The 24101-nt window shown below is 47.1% G+C and overlaps 1 protein-coding gene across 1 annotated transcript; it reads left to right on the plus strand.

Annotated features, from left to right (window-relative positions):
* The first annotated feature begins 821 nt into the window (after positions 1–821).
* LOC130109986 (E3 ubiquitin-protein ligase TRIM39-like) lies at positions 822–3171 on the plus strand. The gene is made up of 2 exons (XM_056276946.1): positions 822–891; positions 1217–3171. Exon 2 carries the CDS (start codon positions 1226–1228, stop codon positions 2861–2863), a length of 1638 nt encoding a protein of 545 aa, XP_056132921.1. The 5' UTR covers positions 822–891; positions 1217–1225; the 3' UTR covers positions 2864–3171.
* The last annotated feature ends 20930 nt before the right edge of the window (positions 3172–24101 follow it).

Below are 24101 nucleotides of genomic sequence, written 5' to 3' on the forward strand. Positions count from 1 at the left end.
AAGGTGGTGTCATTCTGCAAACATCATATGCTGGTTTGGTCATTTCGTCTACTGTTAAGGGCTGTGTGTGAGCTGGTTTGAAAAAGTAAAGTGTGAAGGGAAAAATGTGCCAAAGGAATCGAGAAAAACTGTAATGCTGTGACCCGCTGCTGAGACCAAGCCCTCATTAAGAGCTCCAGCAGCCTCTATGGACGGCAACACACACACACACACACACACACACACACACACACACACACACACACACACAGAAAATACCCACTAGGAAGAGAAGGTGAAATGAAACACAGCATCAGCCCCACAGAAACAAATATGCCTGTATGAAAACACACACTGAAGTGCGTCAACAGGTGTTGGAGTGGGTTTGCTGGTCTGTGGCTCATTTCAGGATGGTAAGGAACTAGAAAACTGCCACTTTAAACCACTAAGGAACATGCTGAAAACATCATAGGTATAAGTAAGGTGGTCATAAGATGTGAGCTTTGTTTCCTTGTGTCATGGCTTTATGATCATCATGATGATCAGTTATGAACTCTGGTTAACAGCAGTGCAGGACAGTCAGGTTTTGAAACAGTGAGGTCATATTAGGGATAAAAACTGTTCACAGAAACCATTTCAGCATGTTGAGAGTGTGTTACAGAGTTCCACACATCAAACAAAAACATTTGGTGCATCTGTCTTTTACCAAATAACACATTATTGTCGGGAACGGACCAAAACAGGTTTCATTGGTTTAGAAGGCGGAGCGACACTAGACAGAGGAGTGTTTCACCGTCATACATGGGAAGTGAAAGTGAAAATACACCAGAGTGTGGGTGTTGTTTTAGTCGAAACACTTCATTCTCTCGACGGACAAACACCCTCAGCTTCTTCTTTGTCACACATACAAAGGTGAGTAAAGCAGATAATAAATCCTGTGCTTGATCAATAACAACAATAATAATCTACTAATACTTTACTATAGTACTACTGTACTACTAGGACTAGTATTACTACTTTACCATAATAACAATAATAATTATTACAAAACTCAACTGTGTCCAAATAGTGCTCCTTATTTCTGAATTAGCAGTGATTACTTTAAAAAAATGTATATATATTTACTTCTATAACATTTTGTGTTTCAAATACTACACCCCTGCCATCTGTGTGTACTTAAGCAGCATTTTTCTAAGATTTTACAGTAAATTTCACAACCCTTCTCTTCTGGTCTCAGTGTCTAGATATGGCCTCTGGCAGCAGTCTCCTGGCTCAAGATCACTTCCTGTGTTCTGTCTGTCTGGATGTGTTCACTGATCCTGTCTCCATACCATGTGGACACAACTTCTGTAAATCCTGTATCACACAGTACTGGGACAGTAATGAACAGTGCCGGTGTCCCATGTGTAACAAGCTTTACACTAACAGACCTGAAGTGTCCGTCAACACTCTGTTTCGTGAGATGACTGCTCAGTACAGAGAGTCCATTAGAGTGAAAGCCAGCAGCTGCCCTGACCAACAATGTGCCAAACCAGGAGACGTTCCCTGTGACGTCTGCACTGGGACCAAGACCAAGGCCCTCAAGTCCTGTCTGGTGTGTCTGGCCTCGTACTGTGAGACTCACCTGGAACCACATCAGAAAGTCACAAGTCTGAAAAGACATCAGCTGATCGACCCTGTGGAGAATCTGGAAGACAGGATATGCAAGAAGCACGACAAACCTCTGGTTCTGTTCTGTAAGACTGAACAGGTGTGTGTGTGTCAGTTCTGTACTGAGTCAGACCACAAGTTACATCCTGTTGTTCCCCTGAAGGAGGAATATAAAGGAAAGAAGAGGCAGCTGGGTAAGAAAGATGCTGAAGTTCAGCAGATGATCCATCAGAGACAACTGAAGATTCAGGAGATCAAACAGTCAGTAGAAATCAGCAAAGATCGTGCAGACAGAGCGATAGCCCACAGTGTTCAGGTCTTCACTGCTCTGATGAGCTCCATTGAGAGAGGCCAGGCTGAGCTCATTGACATGATTCAAGAGAAACAGAAAACAACAGAGAAACAGGCTGAAGGCTTCATTGAAGAGCTGGAAGAAGAAATCAGGGAGCTGAACAAGAGGAGCACAGAGCTGGAGCAGCTCTCACACACCAAAGACCACCTCCACCTCCTCCAGAGCTTCTCATCCCTCAACACCCCTCCACACACAAGGGACTGGACAGAGGTCAGTGTCCATCCGCCATCTTATGTGAGGACTGTGAGGAGAGCTGTGGAGCAGCTGGAGGAGACAGTCAGTAAAGAGATGGAGAAGCTGTGTCAGGCTGAGCTGAAGAGGGTCCAGCAGTATGAAGTGGATGTGACTCTAGATCCTGATACAGCACATCGTAAACTCATCCTGTCTGATGATGGAAAACAAGTTTATCATGGAGACATTAAGAAGAACCTCCCAGACAACCCAGAGAGATTCTCTTATCATCCTTTGGTCTTAGGAAAACAGAAATTCTCCTCAGGTAGATTTTATTTTGAGGTTATGGTGAAAGAGAAGACTGAGTGGACTTTAGGAGTGGCCAGAGAGTCTGTCAACAGGAAGGAAAAAACATATTTGGACCCTGAGGATGGTTTCTGGACAATATGGTTGAGGAATGGAAATGAGTATAGGGCTCTTGATAGCACCGTGGTCCTTCTCTCTCTGAGACAGAAGCTCCAGAAGGTGGGGGTGTTTGTGGATTATGAGGAGGGTCTGGTCTCCTTTTATGACGTAGATGCTGGTGATCATATCTACTCTTTCACTGGCTGCACCTTCACTGAGAGACTCTACCCATATTTCGGTCCCTGTCTTAATGATGGTGGTAAAAACTCTGTTCCTCTCATCATCTCTCCTGTCAACAAAGTCTGATGAACACACAGGCTGAATATTATGGCTGTGTGTGTGAATTGGTTAAGGAGGACATATTCTTTTAGAATGAGGATTAGGATTCCTTTTCACTTTCTGTACCTTCAGCAAAGCGATCTACTCACACTTTTGTCTCCGTCCTTTAGACAATTTAAACAGCGGTTAAAAAAAAACTCCTCACATCCTGTATTATCTCCTCACCTACTGTATTATCTCCTCACCTACTGTATTATCTCCTCACCTACTGTATTATCTCCTCACCTACTGTATTGTCTCCTCACCTACTGTATTATCTCATCTACTGTATTGTCTCCTCACCTACTGTATTATCTCCTCACCTACTGTATTATCTCCTCACCTACTGTATTATCTCCTCACCTACTGTATTATCCCCTCACCTACTGAATTGTCTCCTCACCTACTGTATTGTCTCCTCACCTACTGTATTATCTCACCTACTGTATTGTCTCCTCACCTACTGTATTATCTCCTCACCTACTGTATTATCTCCTCACCTACTGTATTATCTCCTCACATCCTGTATTATCTCCTCACCTACTGTATTATCTCCTCACCTACTGTATTATCTCCTCACCTACTGTATTATCTCACCTACTGTATTGTCTCCTCACCTACTGTATTATCTCCTCACCTACTGTATTATCTCCTCACCTACTGTATTATCTCCTCACCTACTGTATTATCTCCTCACCTACTGTATTATCTCCTCACATCCTGTATTATCTCCTCACTTACTGTATTATCTCCTCACCTACTGTATTGTCTCCTCACCTACTGTATTATCTCCTCACATGTAACCCAAACAAATAAGGATTACCACTGGATGTTCCAAAGAGGAAATTAAAAACTATTTCAGACAAGTTTTTTTCCTGGGTTATTTTACTGCTTTTTATACAAGTAACAGCTACCAGTATCCTCCTGCTGAATAGCCTGTATATTCCTTCTAAATTAAAGAAAGAAATCATCAAGTAATCTGTAGTGTACCACAGCATATAGTATGTTGGAATAAGATATAATCACATTTTGATCTGCATTTTATTTGAATGGATCTCAGCTTTGGCTTCATTACTGATACCATACCTTATTCTAATCTATGAAGAATACACAGTTTTACACCGAGCAAATCAACCTTGATGTAAACGTACTGCTGAGAAGAAAGTACATCTATTATTCTTATTTTATTATCTCTGTTATGAATGATAATCATGCCCACATCTTTGTGATAAAACCAGTTTGCCTGTGACCTTCAGGTTATATCCAGTTCAATGAGAGGATAAACCCGGGTGAGATGGTCTCAAACTGGGAAATCATGTCAAACCAGTGGAAAAGGTAGAGAAACTGGTCCTAACTGGTGCCATGTGTGGCTGTGGAGGTGAAGCGGTGTGATGCTGAGAGAAACTAAAGTCTTTGTACATGAGAACAGAGGAGGATCATGGAGGTCAGGAGAGACAGACAAGTCTTTTAGTTCTCGGTCACCCACCACAGCGCTGTCTTTACAGTCCCAGCAACATGAGTACTGACTTTACTCTCTTATCACACATGATGATACACTGAACATGACATAAAGAAAGAAACAAAGCCTCCTTATTGGGTCATTGTATTCTGACAACGAATTGTATTGTTACAGTGGATGTGTTCTCTGCATGGAACCCATCCTACTGTATAGGAGCAGTGGGCTGCTGCAGCAGCCGGGGACCAACTCCACCTCTTCTTTCCATTGCCTTGCTCAGGGGCACAGACAGGAGGACTAACAGTTTTTCTTGATTGGTTACACACATTTAGCGAATCACGGGTCAGCTTAATCTAATGCTCACCCCTTCTTTGCACAGCAAGAGTCTTCTCTGGCGAATGGCTTAACTAGTTCTCATTGCTTTCACACAATATTCTTTTGAGTTTTAACACACTTTTTGAAACAGTCAACACACTTCTCAGAGAGAGACACAAAGCCTAATTGAATAACCGTGTCAACACATTGCAGACTTAGTAGCGGCCTACTGAAACTGCTCTCTCAATTCTAAATACCGTCAGCACCTGTGTGAACTCTCTGTGCACAACTCATCAATTAGTTCTCAACCGATACAAGAGGTCAATAGATTGAAGTTGATACCAAGCATGGATCGAGGAGGCCACCACCAACAACCTCAGCCAGGACGAGGACAACGAAGAGGAAGAGGTCGTGGTAGAGGTAGAGAGACCCCTGTCAGGGGACGTGGCGTTCAGGTGAGATGCTCTAATGAAACTAGGGCAACAATCATTGATCACGTAGTCCATCATGGCCTCTCCATGAGAGAGGCTGGCCAAAGGGTTCAGCCAGACCTGAGCCGTCATACTGCGGCATCACTTGTTCATACGTTCCACAATGAAGATAGGTAAGTCACTTTGCCGGCCTTTACCAGCTCTATACTTTTGTAAAGTGTGTTGCCACAACACAATGCAGTTACTGTAGTTTCACTGAAGCCATTTACAACAGAGTAACTGACTTTCAAAATATACAACTACAAATACTTTCTGACAGTATATTCCCTAAGGAAGAGTGCTCAGTAAAAAACCCAAGTTGTAGTGTGGTTGTCAGTGGTAACACAGTCAGTACTGTGAGGGTGCTGCACAAAAGCTGAAGTGGTGGTTGCAGAGGTTGGTATTGACAGCTGTACTTTCAGTTTTGTTATCCATTGTTGAATAAATGAGAAAACATACATTTTCAATTGAGCACCAATTGTAGGTTGTGATGGAAATGTTTGGTTTTGATGGGTGTGTGACAAGTTGTGAGAAGGTGGTGTCATTCTGCAAACATCATATGCTGGTCTGGTCATTTCGTCTACTGTTAAGGGCTGTGTGTGAGCTGGTTTGAAAAAGTAAACTGTGAAGGGAAAAACGTGCCAAAGGAAGCGAGAAAAACTGTAACCCTAGCAAGTTATGTCTTTTTTGGACAGAAAAAGTGGATAAAACTTTACAACCCAGTCACTGAGTTGCACAACCCAGTGCATTCTTGGTGCCGGTCCCAAGCCCGGATGAATGGGGACAGTTCTATCAGGGAGGGCGTCCGGCGTAAAACCACACTGTGGAGCCCTGCATCCAGTGTGCTATCGCTACGATTTTTTTTGTTGTTTTGTTAACGTATGACAATAAGGCCATATGGTAAAATTCAATTTATTCAAATGTGGCAGCAGTGGCACAGTGCTTAGCGCGGTCACCTCACAGCTAGAAGGTCCTGGGTTCGAGCCCCAGGGTAGTCCAACCTTGGGGGTCGTCCTCTGTGTGGCGTTTGCATGTTCTCCCCGTGTCTGTGTGGGTGTGCTGCGCTTTCCTCCCACAGTCCAAAGACATGGAGGTCAGGTGACTCAGCCGTACTAAATTGTCCCTAGGTGTGAATGGATGTGTGTGTGTTGGCCCTGTGATGGCCTGGCGGCCTGTGACTGTTGGGATAAGCTCCAGCATCCCAGCGGCCCTGAGCAGGATAAGCGGTTTGAATAATGGATGGATGAATATATAAAATGGAATAACAATAACTTATTTCACCAGTCAATGGGAACACAAAGTAGTGTTTCTGTCTACGCCAGGTTTGATGTTGAGATAACTCACGGAGAAGGCAAAACAGTACCACACTGGTGACTTCAGGGAAGCAGGAGGATCTTGCACTTCTGCCGTTTCTCCATCATCTCCGACTCCAGCCGTGCTCACGCTGTCTCAAAAGTGCAGGCTACCAGTGTCATCTCTGAAGGGATGTTTTTTTTTTTTTCTCTCCTTCGGACGCATGCAAGTAGGCGGGGAGGAGGGAAAAAATACCGGGAGAATCGCCAATACTGCTTTACTCATTTCAATTGATTGTCGATTTAGAATTGAAATCGCGGGTCCGCGGTGGCGTAGCGGTCTAAGCATCGGCTTTGTGTCGATGCAGTTGCCCACTGGGGGCCGGGGGTTCGCGCCCCGGTCTCGTCAGATCCGACTACGGCCGGACTCGATGAAGCAGCAATCATTGGCGACGCCGTCTTCGGGAGGGGGGCGGAGTCGGCTTGTGTTCGTCACGTGAACGCGTCTCTGTGTGTGTCGGAAAAAACAGGAGTTCGGCCTGGAGTCGCCGTGTCACGACAGTGGGGAGGCGTCTCCTTCGAGACTGCCGGCCGGAGAGATGCAGTCGGCGAACGCGTGCAGTACGAGGGTGGGTGTTTGAATTAAAATAGGGATCGACTGGCCACTAAATTGGGAGAAAAAAGGGAAAAATCAGAAATAAATTTATAAAAAAAAAAAAGAAAAAAGAGAATTGAAATCGTGACACCCCTATCATTTCCTATAATCACCATCATGATCAATAACTATTCATTTTGGGCGTCTGAGTAACGTAGCGGTCTGTTCCGTTACCTACCAACATGGGGGTCGGCAGTTCGAATTCCCATGTTACCTCCAGCTTGGTCGGGCGTCCCTACAGACACAATTGGCTGTGTGTGAGGGTGGGAAGCCGGATGCGGGTATGTGTCCTGGTCGCTGCACTAGCGCCTCCTCTGGTTGGTCGGGGCACCTGTTCAGGGGGAGGGGGAATTGGGGGGAATAGCGTGATCCTCCCACGCGCTACGTCCCCCTGGTGAAACTCCTCACTGTCAGGTGAAAAGAAGCGGCTGGCAACTCCACATGTATGGGAGGAGGCATGTGGTAGTCTGCAGCCCTCCCCAGATTGGCAGAGGGGGTGGAGCAGAGACCGGGACGGCTCGGGAGAGGGGGTAATTCGCCAGGTACAATTGGGGAGAAAAAAAAAAGGGGGGGATCCCCAACAAACAAACAAATAAATAAACAAATAACCATTTATTTTGAGTCTCCCGTCTTTATGCAGACAAGCCTACATATACACGGCTTATATATACATACATACATACACACACACACACACACATATACACTCACCGGCCACTTTATTAGGCACACCTGTCCAACTGCTTGTTAACGCAAATTTCTAATCAGCCAATCACATGGCAGCAACTCAATGCATTTAGGCATGTAGACATGGTCAAGACGATCTGCTGCAGTTCAAACCGAGCATCAGAATGGGGAAGAAAGGTGATTTAAGTGACTTTGAACGTGGCATGGTTGTTGGTGCCAGACGAGCTGGTCTGAGTATTTCAGAAACTGCTGATCTACTGGGATTTTCACGCACAACCATCTCTAGGGTTTATAGAGAATGGTCCGAAAAAGAGAAAATATCCAGTGAGCGGCAGTTCTGTGGGCGAAAATGCCTTGTTGATGCCAGAGGTCAGAGGAGAATGGCCAGACTGGTTCGAGCTGATAGAAAGGCAACAGTAACTCAAATAACCACCCATTACAACCGAGGTATGCAGAAGAGCATCTCTGAACGCACAACACGTCGAACCTTGAGGCAGATGGGCCACAGCAGCAGAAGACCACACCGGGTGCCACTCCTGTCAGCTAAGAACAGGAAACTGAGGCTACAATTCGCACAGGCTCACCAAAATTGGACAATAGAAGATTGGAAAAACGTTGCCTGGTCTGATGAGTCTTGATTTCTGCTGCGACATTCGGATGGTAGGGTCAGAATTTGGCGTCAACAACATGAAAGCATGGATCCATCCTGCCTTGTATCAACGGTTCAGGCTGGTGGTGGTGGTGTAATGGTGTGGGGGATATTTTCTTGGCACACTTTGGGCCCTTTAGTACCAATTGAGCATCGTGTCAACGCCACAGCCTACCTGAGTATTGTTGCTGACCATGTCCATCCCTTTATGACCACAGTGTTCCCATCTTCTGATGGCTACTTCCAGCAGGATAACGCGCCATGTCATAAAGCTCGAATCATCTCAGACTGGTTTCTTGAACATGACAATGAGTTCACTGTACTCAAATGGCCTCCACAGTCACCAGATCTCAATCCAATAGAGCACCTTTGGGATGTGGTGGACCAGGAGATTCGCATCATGGATGTGCAGCCGACAAATCTGCAGCAACTGCGTGATGCTATCATGTCAATATGGACCAAACTCTCTGAGGAATGTTTCCAGTACCTTGTTGAATCTATGCCACGAAGGATTAAGGCAGTTCTGAAGGCAAAAGGGGGTCCAACCCGGTACTAGCAAGGTGTACCTAATAAAGTGGCCAGTGAGTGTATATATATATACAGAGACTGCATATAGGACCTCTGCTGCAGCCATAACAACCTGGAGCTGAACATGCTCAAAACTGTGGAGATGACAGTGGACTTCATGAGCCCCCCCCCCAACACTGCCCCCCCCCCAACATACACAACAGCATGGTGTCTGCAGTGAAGACCTACAGATTTCTGGGTTCCATAATCTCCCAGGGTCTAAGGTGGGCATCCAAAACATAGACACAATCATCAAAAAGGTCCAGAAGAGGATGTACTTTCTCCACCAGCTCAAGAAATTCAGCCTGCCTCAGGAATTGCTGATTCAGTTCTACGCCGCAACAATCCAGTCTGTCCTCTGCACATCCATCACTGTCTGGTTTGGCTCAGCCACCAAACAGGACAGGGACAGACGACAATGGACAGTTAAGTCTGCAGAGAAAATCACTGGTGCCAACCTGTTCTCCATTCAGGACTTATACACCTCCAGAGTCAGGAAACAGGCAGGCAACATCAGTTAAGACCCATCACACCCTGGTCACAACCTGTTCCAACTCCTCCCCTCTGGTAGGCGCTACAGAGCACCGTACCTCAAAACAACCAGACATAAAAACAGTTTCTTTCCGCGGGCTGTCATTCAAATGAACGCTTAACACTTTCAAATAAATCCAACCATGTTGTATATATACTGTACTGTATATTGTACATATACTGGTACACCCTGTCATGTCCAGCTACCTCAGGTATGCATGTAAGTAACCTGCTAACATCTGTTTCAGCATCTCTGATATATTCTCTGCACCATTGCGCCTTATCACCTCTTATATTTCCCCTGTATAAGTCAATCCTTGTGTATATATCTGAAGTTTGTTGTGTTGCAATTCCATGTATGTTAAGTACACTGAGAGAGCCATGAAACCGGAGTCACGTTCCAAGAGTAGTGTTGGATATCTACCGCCCCCACCCCTCTTTTTCTCTAACATACTTGAAATGCACATAATGAATGTTCACTCACAGCGTATTAAAGAGGAAAGAAACCAAACAATTTACACACACACACACACACACACACACACACACACACACACACACACACACACACACACACACACACACACACACACACACACACACACACACACACACACACACACACAAAGATATTCAAGATCTAATTTGAAGTTTCCCTGTGTCAGACAGCACAGCTCTGACCTAATTTTAATGGAGGCACTTATCGTGTTACCACCAATCAACCTACCTGATTCGCCTCATACTCGTCTCTATAGCCTTCTATCTTATACTCATCTCTCTAGCCTTCTATCTTATACTCGTCTCTCTAAGCCTTCTATCTTATACTCATCTCTCTAAGCCTTCTATCTTATACTCGTCTCTCTAGCCTCTTATCTTATACTCATCTCTCTAGCCTTCTATCTTATACTCATCTCTCTAATCCTTCTATCTTATACTCGTCTCTCTAGCCTTCTATCTTATACTCATCTCTCTAGCCTTCTATCTTATACTCGTCTCTCTAGCCTTCTATCTTATACTCGTCTCTCTAAGCCTTCTATCTTATACTCGTCTCTCTAGCCTTCTATCTTATACTCGTCTCTCTAGCCTTCTATCTTATACTCGTCTCTCTAAGCCTTCTATCTTATACTCGTCTCTCTAGCCTTCTATCTTATACTCGTCTCTCTAGCCTTCTATCTAATACTCATCTCTCTAAGCCTTCTATCTTATACTCGTCTCTCTAGCCTTCTATCTTATACTCGTCTCTCGAGCCTTCTATCTAATACTCATCTCTCTAGCCTTCTATCTTATACTCGTCTCTCTAAGCCTTCTATCTTATACTCGTCTCTCTAAGCCTTCTATCTTATACTCGTCTCTCTAGCCTTCTATCTTATACTCATCTCTCTAGCCTTCTATCTTATACTCATCTCTCTAGCCTTCTATCTTATACTCGTCTCTCGAGCCTTCTATCTAATACTCATCTCTCTAAGCCTTCTATCTTATACTCGTCTCTCTAGCCTTCTATCTTATACTCATCTCTCTAAGCCTTCTATCTTATACTCGTCTCTCGAGCCTTCTATCTAATACTCATCTCTCTAAGCCTTCTATCTTATACTCGTCTCTCTAAGCCTTCTATCTTATACTCATCTCTCTAGCCTTCTATCTTATACTCCTCTCTCTAGCCTTCTATCTTATACTCGTCTCTCTAGCCTTCTATCTTATACTCGTCTCTGTAGCCTTCTATCTTATACTCATCTCTCTAAGCCTTCTATCTTATACTCGTCTCTCTAAGTCTTCTATCTTATACTTGTCTCTCTAGCCTTCTATCTTATACTCATCTCTCTAAGCCTTCTATCTTATACTCATCTCTCTAAGCCTTCTATCTTATACTCGTCTCTCTAGCCTTCTATCTTATACTCGTCTCTCTAGCCTTCTATCTTATACTCGTCTCTCGAGCCTTCTATCTAATACTCATCTCTCTAAGCCTTCTATCTTATACTCATCTCTCTAAGCCTTCTATCTTATACTCATCTCTCTAAGCCTTCTATCTTATACTCGTCTCTCTAAGCCTTCTATCTTATACTTGTCTCTCTAGCCTTCTATCTTATACTCATCTCTCTAGCCTTCTATCTTATACTCGTCTCTCTAGCCTTCTATCTAATACTCATCTCTCTAAGCCTTCTATCTTATACTCGTCTCTCTAGCCTTCTATCTTATACTCGTCTCTCGAGCCTTCTATCTAATACTCATCTCTCTAGCCTTCTATCTTATACTCGTCTCTCTAAGCCTTCTATCTTATACTCGTCTCTCTAAGCCTTCTATCTTATACTCGTCTCTCTAGCCTTCTATCTTATACTCATCTCTCTAGCCTTCTATCTTATACTCATCTCTCTAGCCTTCTATCTTATACTCGTCTCTCGAGCCTTCTATCTAATACTCATCTCTCTAAGCCTTCTATCTTATACTCGTCTCTCTAAGCCTTCTATCTTATACTCATCTCTCTAGCCTTCTATCTTATACTCCTCTCTCTAGCCTTCTATCTTATACTCGTCTCTCTAGCCTTCTATCTTATACTCGTCTCTGTAGCCTTCTATCTTATACTCATCTCTCTAAGCCTTCTATCTTATACTCGTCTCTCTAAGTCTTCTATCTTATACTTGTCTCTCTAGCCTTCTATCTTATACTCATCTCTCTAAGCCTTCTATCTTATACTCATCTCTCTAAGCCTTCTATCTTATACTCGTCTCTCTAGCCTTCTATCTTATACTCGTCTCTCTAGCCTTCTATCTTATACTCGTCTCTCGAGCCTTCTATCTAATACTCATCTCTCTAAGCCTTCTATCTTATACTCATCTCTCTAAGCCTTCTATCTTATACTCATCTCTCTAAGCCTTCTATCTTATACTCGTCTCTCTAAGCCTTCTATCTTATACTCATCTCTCTAAGCCTTCTATCTTATACTCGTCTCTCTAGCCTTCTATCTTATACTCGTCTCTCTAGCCTTCTATCTTATACTCGTCTCTCTAGCCTTCTATCTTATACTCGTCTCTCTAAGCCTTCTATCTTATACTCGTCTCTCTAGCCTTCTATCTTATACTCGTCTCTCTAGCCTTCTATCTTATACTCGTCTCTCTAGCCTTCTATCTTATACTCGTCTCTCGAGCCTTCTATCTTATACTCGTCTCTCTAGCCTTCTATCTTATACTCGTCTCTCGAGCCTTCTATCTTATACTCGTCTCTCGAGCCTTCTATCTTATACTCGTCTCTCTAGCCTTCTATCTTATACTCGTCTAGCCTTCTATCTTATACTCGTCTCTCTAGCCTTCTATCTTATACTCGTCTAGCCTTCTATCTTATACTCGTCTCTCGAGCCTTCTATCTTATACTCGTCTCTCTAAGTCTTCTATCTTATACTCATCTCTCTAGCCTTCTATCTTATACTCATCTCTCTAGCCTTCTATCTTATACTCGTCTCTCTAAGCCTTCTATCTTATACTCATCTCTCTAAGCCTTCTATCTTATACTCGTCTCTCTAGCCTTGTGTTACGAAGACTATCGGACATTCACACGTTACGTTTTTGTTTTTTTGTCGGGCTTCACACAGGCTTACCTTTTCCTTTTCTTTTTTTTTTTTTACACAGGCTTACATTTAAAAGTATATTCAAAACGTTCAGGGTTTAAGCCCCGGCAAAATAACCAGGTGACACCGACGATTCTGACTGGCTGGCTCTCAACTAGCAGGCATCCGCCGCTCGCGCCACACGCCACACGCGCTCCGTCCTTTCTTCTTCTGTTTTATTGGCGAATTACAACCAGATGGAACATTATCGCCACCTACTGTTACATTAAAGCGTCTATCCAACCGTCCATCCATTATCTGTGCCGCTTATCCTGCTATGAGGGTCGCGGGGATGCTGGACATTAAAGAGTCCTTAATTTATATCCTTCCCATCAGTCCAGTATCTTTGAGAAAGGTGAAGATATATTTAACTACATCATTCCCAGTGTTCCTTGTGAAAATTGGGTTTAGATCCATGCGCATAATTCCTTTTTGTTCCAACATAGTTTGCAGTATGAATCTCTCTCTTGCATATGTTGGGCAAATAAAACAAAAATACACGTTCTATAGAAGGGGTGGCGAACCATGTGCCATGGAGAGCCGTGTGTATGCAGGTTTTCATTCCAGCCGGACTCCACACCGGGTGATTTCACTGATTAGCAACCCTTCAGCCAAAGAGGAAGAACGTATCAGTGACATCACCTGGTGTGGAGTCGGGTTGGAATGAAAACCTGCGTACACATGGCTCTCCATGGAGAGCCACCGCTGTTCTAGAGTCTCCGGTTGGCGGCAGACATCCGGAGATGCCGTCCTTCTGACCCACAAATTAAGCAGGCCCATGCTGGGTTCTGCATCCGAATCTGATCCGTTTAAGCATCTGCACCACACCGTCTCTGAGGGCGGGTTTGAAGCAACACAGGGAATGAAATATAGCACAAAAAGACAAGACTTTCAGCCAAAGACGAACAAAGACAGTTTTCCTTTTTAAACGAAACCTTTTCAGAACTGTTCCCCAATTAGCGGTGAGTCTGTGGGCTGCGTTCGGCTACGAATGGGTGGACAACGCGAGCCAACCGGGCATCTGCACTGCACCTTAACAGCCCACTGCACTGGCCCTGAACACAGACGAAGAGGAGGAATGGAGGGATGTCTGGATGAGTGGTGCATCCTCTCTCTCTCTCTCTCTCTCTCTCTGTATAGTGCATGTCTCTCTGTCCATCTGTATATCTTGTTAGATTTGAAAAAGGAACGGTAAAGAACAAAAAAGTCTCATCTGTCAAATAAATCCACCCCCAGCCCATCCCTCAGCGGCTCTCTCGCTTTGTCATTTTCCTCTCTATTTCTGTCTTCCGCTCTCTCTTTCTATTGCTCTCGCTCACTTTTGCTCCATCTTCTGCTCTCTCTCTTTCTCTGTCTCTCTCTTTCATTGCACATTTGACAGCACTCCTTCCACAGCCCCTCCAGAGAATTCTCTAACAGTGTTACTGGTTCACTAACTCGTTATATTCCTCTCCCTCCTCTCTCTCTCTCTCTCTCTCTCTCTCTCTCTCTCTCTCTCTCTCTCCCTCCCTCTCTCTCTCTCTCTCTCTCTCTCTCTCTCTCTCTCTCTCTCTCTCTCGCCCTCTCCAAGTCATGCCATAATTCCCTGTGCCTTCACGTCACTCTTCTATGGGCTCTTGCATTCTTTGGTCCCCTGGATTACTTTTCCACTCCACATCTCTCTGCAGCAATCGACACCGCGTCCGTCCAGGCTGCCAAAACTCTCCTCATCCTCACCTGCGTCCGCCCGTCTCTCCACCCCTCGTCTCGTGCTCTCGTTCTCCTCTCGTGCTCCTTTCTTTCTCTCGTCTGTCCCTCTGTCCGTCCCTCTTCCTCCCCGTTGTTTCTCTACATTTTCAGTTCTCTCCTCGGTTCTCGGCTATCCTTTTCCTTTCTCCACTCACCCCTCTCTCTCTTTCTCCCTCTCTTCTCCCTCACTATTAGGGTCTCTAGTATAACCTTAGTTCCACACCTACCTACCTACCTACCGACCTACCTACCTACCTCTCTCCCTCTCTCTCGCTGTCTGCCCGTCTGTCTGCCTCTGTCTGTCTGTCTCTGTCTGTCTCTGTCTGCCCGTCTGTCTGTCTCTGTCTGTCTGTCTGCCTCTGTCTGTCTGTCTGTCTCTGTCTTGTCTGTCTGTCTGTGTCTTTCTGTCTGTCTGTCTGCCTCTGTCTGTCTGTCTCTGTTTGTCTGTCTGTGTCTGTCTGTCTATCTGCCTGTCTGTCTGTCTGTCTCTGTCTGTCTGTCTCTGTCTGTCTTTCTGTCTGTCTGTCTGTCTCTGTCTGTCTGCCTCTGTCTGTCTGTCTCTGTCTGTCTGTCTGTGTCTGTCTGTCTCTCTGTCTCTGTCTGCCTGTCTGTCTGTCTGTCAGTCTGTCTCTGTCTGTCTGTCTGTTTCTGTGTGTGTCTGTCTCTGTCTGTATCTCTGTGTCTGTCTGTCTGTCTGTCAGTGTCTGTCTCTGTCTGTCTGTCTCTCTGTCTTTGTCTGCCTGTCTGTGTCTGTCAGGCTGTCTCTGTCTGTCTGTTTCTGTGTGTGTCTGTCTCTCTGTCTGTGTCTGTCGGTCTGTCTGTCTTTGTCTGTCAGGCTGCTTGTCTGTGTCTGTCTGTCTCTCTGTCTGTGTCTATCAGTCTGTCTGTTTCTGTGTGTGTCTGTCTGTATCTCTGTGTCTGTCTGTCTTTCTGTCAGTGTCTGTCTGTCTCTCTCGTCCATCTTTACTTTATTGTAATACTTTGTTACTATCAGAGGTGGCGGGCTGTGTGTAGTTCAGCGTGGTGTGTCGACAAGGGGGTGTTTTCGGTTGGTCAGTTAGCGTTTGCTGGTTGGCGTCTCCTGTGTAGGCCTGGAGGTTACTAACTCCCACGGTAACACGGCATCAGGATAGCCACGTGTGTTCGCTCCGTGGCAGAGTCTAGCATGGCGGCGGGGGAAGTTGTTGGCCACAACTGCGTTAAATCCGCTGCTGGTATAAACTGGCCTATCGTGACTTCTGCTGACGAGGTTGAAAAAGCAAACAAAGTAGTGGAGACTGGGGTGGTGATGAATGACACGTTCGTACCGGCCTTGCCTCTAACTACACCAGCTAAGAGGGTCGAGGTATCTAATATACCATCAGCCATCATCCAAGCCGCTTATCCTGCTCTCAGGGTGGCGGGGATGCTGCAGCCTATCCCAGCAGTCATTGGGTGGCAGGCGGGGAGACACCCTGGACAGGCTACCAGTCCATCACAGGGCCCACACACACACACACACACACACAACTAGGGACAATTTAGTACGGCCGAGTCACCTGACCTACATGTCTTTGGACTGCGGGAGGAAACCCACACAGACACGGGGAGAACATGCAAACTCCACACAGAGGACGACCCCCAAGGTTGGACTACCCCGGGGCTCGAACCCAAAACCTTCTTGCTGTGAGGCGACCGCGCTAACCACCGCGCTAACCACCGTGCCGCCCATACAGAAATATAGCTATATGAAATAAAATGCAAGGTAAGGAAAACTCTTCACATGACGCTGCTCTGTACAGTAAGTGAATGAATGTCTCTCTCTCTCCCTCTCTCTCTCCCCCTCTCCCGTGATCCATCTGACTGCTGCCAAGGTTTAATTGGGGCTGGTATTAAATCAGCAGTTATCTAATCTCGTCTGGGTATCGAATAGGTGGCGGCAGACTGTGGCGCTGGCGTCCTCCCATAACGCCTCTCTGACAAGTCGAGAACCTTTCTGGAACACGTGACGCGTCGCCAGCCTCTCATTATAAAACTTGACAGTTTCAGCTGGATGCTGTTCAAAGGTGCTTCTACAAATATATTTAAACGAAAAAGACTTAAAACAAGACTTGGGTTTGAACGGCTGTTGTGTGTGACATGCTGTTTCGACATCGGTTCCCTGAACATCTGATGATGTAATAGAAAACTGTTTATGCAGCCAATGAGGAAACTCCAACTCGGCCGCTGTCTGACCAATGCTGACACTCCATCACTCACTCAGTCACAAACAACCACATGTGTGGGGCGGGCCCCGCTGTTGAGGTCCAGTCATAAATCTCAACAACAACGAAAAAAGCCCTAAAACTGTGTTGCTCAGCAAGAGAAACATCCAGTCATTACAAACCTTCCATCCATCATCCGAACCACTTCTCCTGCTCTCAGGGTCACGGGGATGCTGCAGCCTAGCCCAGCAGTCACTGGGCGGCAGGCGGGGAGACACCCTGGACAGGCTGCCAGTCCATCACAGGGCCCACCCACCCACCCACACACACACACACACACACACACACACACACACACACACACATCTAGGGACAATTTAGTATGGGTGATCCACCTGACCCACATGTCTCTGGACTGTGGGAGGAAACCGGAGCCCCCGGAGGAAACCCACACAGACATGGGGAGAACATGCAAACTCCACACAGAGGACGACCCGGGACGACCCACCAAGGTCGGACTACCCCGGGGCTCGAACCCAGGACCTTCTTGCTGTGAGGCGACCAAGCTAACCGCTGCGCCACCATGCCGCCCCATTTCAAATCTTGATAGCACTATTTAATGGTGTTGTCGTTTCAGTATTATCTATTCATGCTGATTAAATGGTCTAAGAAGAAAACATCTAAGTGCTAAATTATTCCTGACTGTCTGATACAGAACGGACAACGGAAATGTTTCAGGTATTACATCCGAGTGACTGAAGCCTGGCGGCACAATGGCGCAGTGGTTAGCGCGGTCGCCTCACAGCAAGAGGGTCCTGGGTTCGAGCCCCAGGGTAGTCCAACCTTGGGGGTCGTCCCGGGTCGTCCTCTGTGTGGAGTTTGCATGTTCTCCCCGTGTCTGCGTGAGTTTCCTCCGGGGGCTCCGGTTTCCTCCCACAGTCCAAAGACATGTGGGTCAGGTGGATCGGCCATACTAAATTGTCCTTAGGTGTGAGTGTGTGTCATGTTGGCCCCATGTGACGGTCTGGCGGCCTGTCCAGGCTGTCTCCCCACCTGCCACTCAATGACCGCTGGGATAGGTTCCAGCATCCCCGCGACCCCGCGACCCCGAGAGCAGGATAAGTGGTTCGGCTAATGGATGTACGGATGACTGAATCCTGTTTAACGACCAAATGGAAGCGTGAAAACACCACCAGCAGCAACACTGCAAGTAAAATACATTACTTACCAGAAAGTACGTCTACTGTCATTTATGATAATAGTATTATTTATATATTGTAATAACTCAGTAAAAAGGACATTTTGGGGGAGGCTACTAGCGTAGACAAAAAGGGGAGGTAGCCAACAAGGGGGATCGCCGGTTCGAATCCCCATGTTACCTCCGGCTTGGTCGGGTGTCCCTACGGACACAATTGGCCATGTCGGCGGGTGGGAAGACGGATGTGGGTATGTGTCCTGGTCGCTGCACTAGCGCCTCCTCCGGTCAGTCGGGGCGCCTTTTCAGGGGGGAGGGGGAACTGGGGGGGCAACAGCGTGACCCTCCCATGCACTACGTCCCCCTGGCGAAACTCCTCACTGTCAGGCGAAAAGAAGCGGCTGGCGACTCCACATGTATGGGAGGAGGCATGTGGTAGTCTGCAGCCCTCCCCGGGTCGGCAGAGGGGGGTGGAGCAGGGACCGGGACGGCTCGGAAGAGTGGGGTAATTGGCCGGATACAACTGGATATAAGTGGGGATGGTAGCCTTTTGTTTTGTTGCATGTTTGGCATGTCTGAGGACAGAAGTACTTCACATTTGGTGCTGCACAGCAATGGCAGATTTCAACCAGCAGATGTGTTGCAGCAAATGCAGAGACAAACATTCACCCAGAAAAGCCGACACCTCATGCGGGACTGCCGTCTTTCATTGCACAAAGCTGTCTATTTCCACTTTTCATTCAGAAAGACTTACTGATGTGTGTAGTTGCCCCATTAAAATAATACATAACATATCACTGCCCTTCCTCTGATGTGTCATTATTTAATGAAACTCCATCACCTCAAACCCTGGTGTGCAGACAGTTGCTGCAGCGTAGAACTACTTTAGGCCAGACAGATGAAAAAGAGAGGATGCGAGAGAGACAGGAAAGAAAGGCAGGCGTGGCGTTAGACAGAAGAAGAAACGCGGTCTGACCTTGGCTGCGAGAGTAGTTTTATTGTGAAATCCCGAGACGATCTAGACTAGTCTTGCGATACCAGACAATCGGAGACGTCCGCCTACCAGTCGTCTGGGGATTTCTAAATGCAAGACAGTTGCTAGAACGGCCGCTAACAAGCCTACGCCTGCTGCTACGCCCCTTCTTTTGTCAAGGACCCGCCTGACCGGCAACTGCTCTCTCCCCGTCCTCCTCCGTCGTGAGACAAGCTGGAGATACAGCGAATCACTCTGTACCGCGGAGAGGGCTTCTTAAAACACTGAAAATGGATGACCCGGGCAGCGTTAGATCATCTGGTTCAGCTTTATCGAACGTGTGCTCAGTCCACAAGGCTGGTGCAATTGACCTTTCGCAAAGTCCCGCCCCCCTTAGTTACTGTTGCTATGCCCGTCAAGCATTTCAGAACTATCCAGGAAGTAGCCGGAAAACACCAAAACATGAAGGAAGAAATCAACGCATCGTTTGGGTAACAGTAACGGTAACAATACGTTAGGTGTTGTAAAGTACTAATAAGACATATTAGCCCCTAGCTAACGGGTTTGACCCTTTAGCCGAGCGGTTAGCGACGTCGCCTTGTGGTGCAGTACTGCCCCGTATCGAATCCCGCACCGGGCAAGAAAATAACCGGTTACACTATCAATAATAGCTAGTAGCTAGCTTAGCTTGGAGCAGACAGGGATTTGTGTTGGTTTTGGGTGGATGAAGCTGGCCATGGGGTCTGCTATACTGCCAAATCTATTGCCCACATTGCGCTCCTTGCGTTCTGGGTTTCGGGAAGGGAAAGAAAATGACACCCCCTCCAAACTTTTCACATATCTAGCATCCGGTCTTCAGATCCCATAGGCACACCGTTTCAGCATTTTGCTGTGTGTTTGACAGCTTGACGGACCGTTGCCAAGGTAGGATTGGACCAGCACCGTTCTGGGGCGGTACTTTGCGAAAGGTCAATTGAGGATTTACAGCGGCTTTGTATAAAACTTTTGGGCAAGAAAGACGTGTTTGCTCGTTTACCAGCTGGTTAGGGGAAAAGCTTGGTCTATCAAGCCTGCCCAACTGTCTGCGACTTGTTGTCCACACAGGGACAGAAATCTGTGGTGCCGGTCATACGCCCTCTGCTGTCCATAATGGAGGAGCAGGTGCAGCTTTTGAAAGCAGGGGGCATCCCTGCCGCATACGCGGGACAAAGCCAGGACACGGATGACCAGACCGCCACCGGTGGTTTCGCTCTTGTGTTTGGCACACCAGAAACTTTTGTTGGCCAAGCAAAGTGGAGACGGCTCCCACAAACACCGTCATTTCGGGGGCGGCTGTTGACGAAGTACACACTGTAGTGCAACGGTGAGTTTGAAACCATAATTAATGTTAGCTCGCTGACTGCGTATCGTTTGTCTAGTTTTCTTCGGTGACTGCGCCTGAGCCATCCTACAACGCAGGTGTTGCTGGTACCACAGTGTTTACAGGCACACGACTTCTGCATGTCGCCGCCCCCATGCGACGGCCCCGCCCTGAAGACTTGGGATTGGTTCTGCAATGAACTTTTTTTTTTTCTAACTCTGTTTCCACCCAGTTTTAGCAATGAAAGCTGGGAGAATGTCCTCGGTCTCTAGTGGAGCGAAGCGTTTAGAGACTGACTCGTGAGTCTAATCTAGACTCGCTGCATCTCGGCTCCGGCTACAAAGAGCCACAGCAGAAGGTTTGATGCAGAGTCGTTTTTTCTCCTTTAACATACACGTCAGTTCAGGGCGCCCGGGTAGCGTAGAGGTCTATTCCGTTGTCTACCAACACGGGGATCGCTGGTTCGAATCCCTGTGTTACCTCCGGCTTTGTCAGGCGTCCCTAACGACACAGTTGGCCGTGTCTGCGGGTGAGAAGCCGGATATGGGTGTGTGTCCTGGTCGCTGCACTAGCGCCTCCTCTGGGCGGTCGGGGCACCTGTTCAGGGGGGAGGGGGAACTGGGGGGGAATAGCGTGATCCTCTCATATGCTACATCCCCCTGGTGAAACTCCTCACTGTCAGGTGAAAAGAAGCGGGTGGCGACGCCACATGTATCATGTGGTAGTCTGCAGCCCTCCCCGGATCAGTGGGGGGGCAGTGACCGAGACGGCTCAGAAGAGCGGGGTGATTGACCAAATAAAATTGGGGAGAAAAAGGGGGCGAATCAAAACAAAAAGTCAGTTCTTTCTGTTGTGCAATGGTATTCATAGTCTGCAATATACAAACACACACACATGCAGACACACACACAGCCTCAGGGGTGTTATGCCAGGCCTTACACTGGTGTCTCGATGCAGTCCGGGTAAGGAAATCCACGAAAGGTGAATCAGTTCATCTGGACACACGGTTTATTGAGAGAAACGTTTCATCATTCATCTAAGTGACCTCTACATTCCAAACTGACTGCAGGCGTCCCCACCCTTCTAAACTATACAGTGGCATAACCACCCAAACCAGGGATGGGTTTGATATGCAAATGCAGTTACCATTAATTAGCGTCACAAAGGCCATGGGTACTTTTCACAGAGGACCGGGGGAACAGCTGCAATCACAGCGTTGTAAGATGGCGACCTACTTGCAGCACGCCAAAGACATCGGCAGACGACGGACTAAGCCCTCCACGGCAGGCAGAGAGACGGACGCCAGGCGCACGCCGGCGATGTGGACAAGCGGGTGAAGAACTGTCCGACAGACAGCTCGCCCAGGCAGAGAAAGACGTTTTTTGAAAAGGGGCGGAATTTTGCCGTCATGCCGAAGTTAAGTTCTGCTCGTGGACTCGGATCACAGCCAAGGAATCGGCGCTCCGTACCAACCACGTCACGGACCTGGAAGGGTAGCAACCACAGACGAAAGTTGCAGCCTGCCTCAGCAACTCGAAGCAACCGCCGCCCCAACATCACCGGGGACGAGAGGCAAGCGCTTACAACTCTCTGACCATGAATAGAACAATAACATTATCGTTATCATTCAGTGCTCTATAATAATAATATTATCGTTGTCATTGTCTCAGAACAATAACATTATCATCCTTCCGGTGGCCAAAGGTAGGTGCACTGTTGTATGAAACCGGACAGACTATCGCGAGAAAGTTACGACGGTACTTAGCAACACAAATACTTATGAGCCCCTGAAACGAGATCCAGGCAGTGGTTACAAGAAAAAGGTGATAGATTCAGCGCTTCACAGTGAAGGGGGGTAACTCACTTCAACCACCAGCAATGTGCAGCACCACCTGGGTGATGTTCAGCAGCCATTTTGCACCAGAACGCTCACCACACATCAGCTTGAGGTGGAGAGGGAGGAATCATTGAGCCAATTACATGGGGGGTGATCAGGTGGCCAGATGGAGAGAGCCAGGTTGGGAATTTTGCCAGTACACCAGGGAACCCCCTACTCTTTGCCATAAGTGCCATGGGATCTTTAAGGACCACAGTGAGTCAGGACCTTGGTTTAGCGTGTCATCTGAAGGACGGCATCTCCTACAGCACAGTGTCCCCGTCACTGCACTGGGGCATTGGGATTTGACATTTGTTGTTTTTATTGGGACCAGAGGGAAGACTGCCCCCTACTGGCCCACCAAAACCACTTCCGGCAGCAACTCAGTTTTCCCAGGAAGTCTCCCATCCAAGTACTAGCCAAGCCCACACCTGCTTAGCTTAGGGTAAATGTTGGTACGGGTGCCGGCCATACCATATCTGAGTTTCTGGCATCTATTCTTAACCCGTTGGTAGGCAGTAATGAACATCACATTCAGAACACTATGGATTTTGTAGATAAGATAAGGGACATCTTCATGGAGGAGGGTGAAACAAGGGTACATCTCTCTTCACGTGCATTCCTGTTGAGGAGGTGGTGGAGGTAGTTCGTATGTAATTACAGGATGACCCCGCCCTTAGCAATAGGACCACCCTGAACACTGACCAAGTGTGTCTGCTCCTGAAGCTGTGTCTTCAGTCCACGTACTTCACATACAGGGGGCAGCACTATAGGCAGAGGCATGGGTGTGCTATGTGTTCCCCCAGTCTCACCTATAGCTGCCAACTTTAGTCAGTTTTATTACAAATTTGCCTCAGGGGGCTTGACAGCAATACAACATCCTGTCCTTAGACCCTCATAAGTGGGAAGTGGAAATAAGGGCTCTGGCGTCTTATCCAGGGACACCACCTGGCCATTGGTTCAAACAGGTGGATGACACCGCAGTTAAAATTAAATCTCACAATTCACTGACCACATTAACTCTGTGGACACCACATCAAGTTCGCCAGGGAGGATGGGGAACATGACAGGGTAGCCTTCTGACACTGTGAAATTGCTCTTGGTGATTGAAATTAGATGTTCACCGTAAACCAACACATACTGATCAGTACTTAAGGTTTGACTCATCATCCCCTGGAGCACAAACTAGGAGTCATCAGGACGCTGGACCACCGAGCTGACAACGTCCCCACCAACACAGCGGGTGGGGAAGATGAGAAATCCCACATTCAACAGGCCCTGGTTAAGTGTGGTTATCCTTACTCGGCGTTTGTCAAAGGCAGGAAGACGCCCAAACAGTGCACCAGCTCATCGAAGAGAGGAGAAGGACAACAGCTGTCCAAGCGTAAACCAGTGGTGATTGTGTATGTGGCGGGGGTGTCGGAACAGTTGAGACGCGTATTTTCCAAACACTGCGTCTCAGTTGCTTTCAAACCCCAAAATACCTTGCGCCAGACGTTGGTCCACCCCAAGGATCGGGTCCCCCGGCACAAACAGAGCAATATAGTGTAGCTGTCAAGTGCCAGGAGGACTGCTGTGACTTGTACATTGGGGAAACCAAACATGCGCTGGCCAAGAGGATGGAACAACACAGGAGAGCTACATGTCAGGCCAGGACTCCACAGTCTACACCATCTACAGGCCAGGACTCCACA

The sequence above is a fragment of the Lampris incognitus genome, chromosome 3, assembly GCF_029633865.1.
Source record: "Lampris incognitus isolate fLamInc1 chromosome 3, fLamInc1.hap2, whole genome shotgun sequence".
Taxonomy (NCBI): Eukaryota; Metazoa; Chordata; class Actinopteri; order Lampriformes; family Lampridae; genus Lampris; species Lampris incognitus.

Coding starts and splice junctions, on each gene's coding strand:
- LOC130109986 (XM_056276946.1), top strand. CDS start 1,226: ATGGCCTCTGGCAGCAGTCTCCTGGCTCAAGATCACTTCCTGTGTTCT.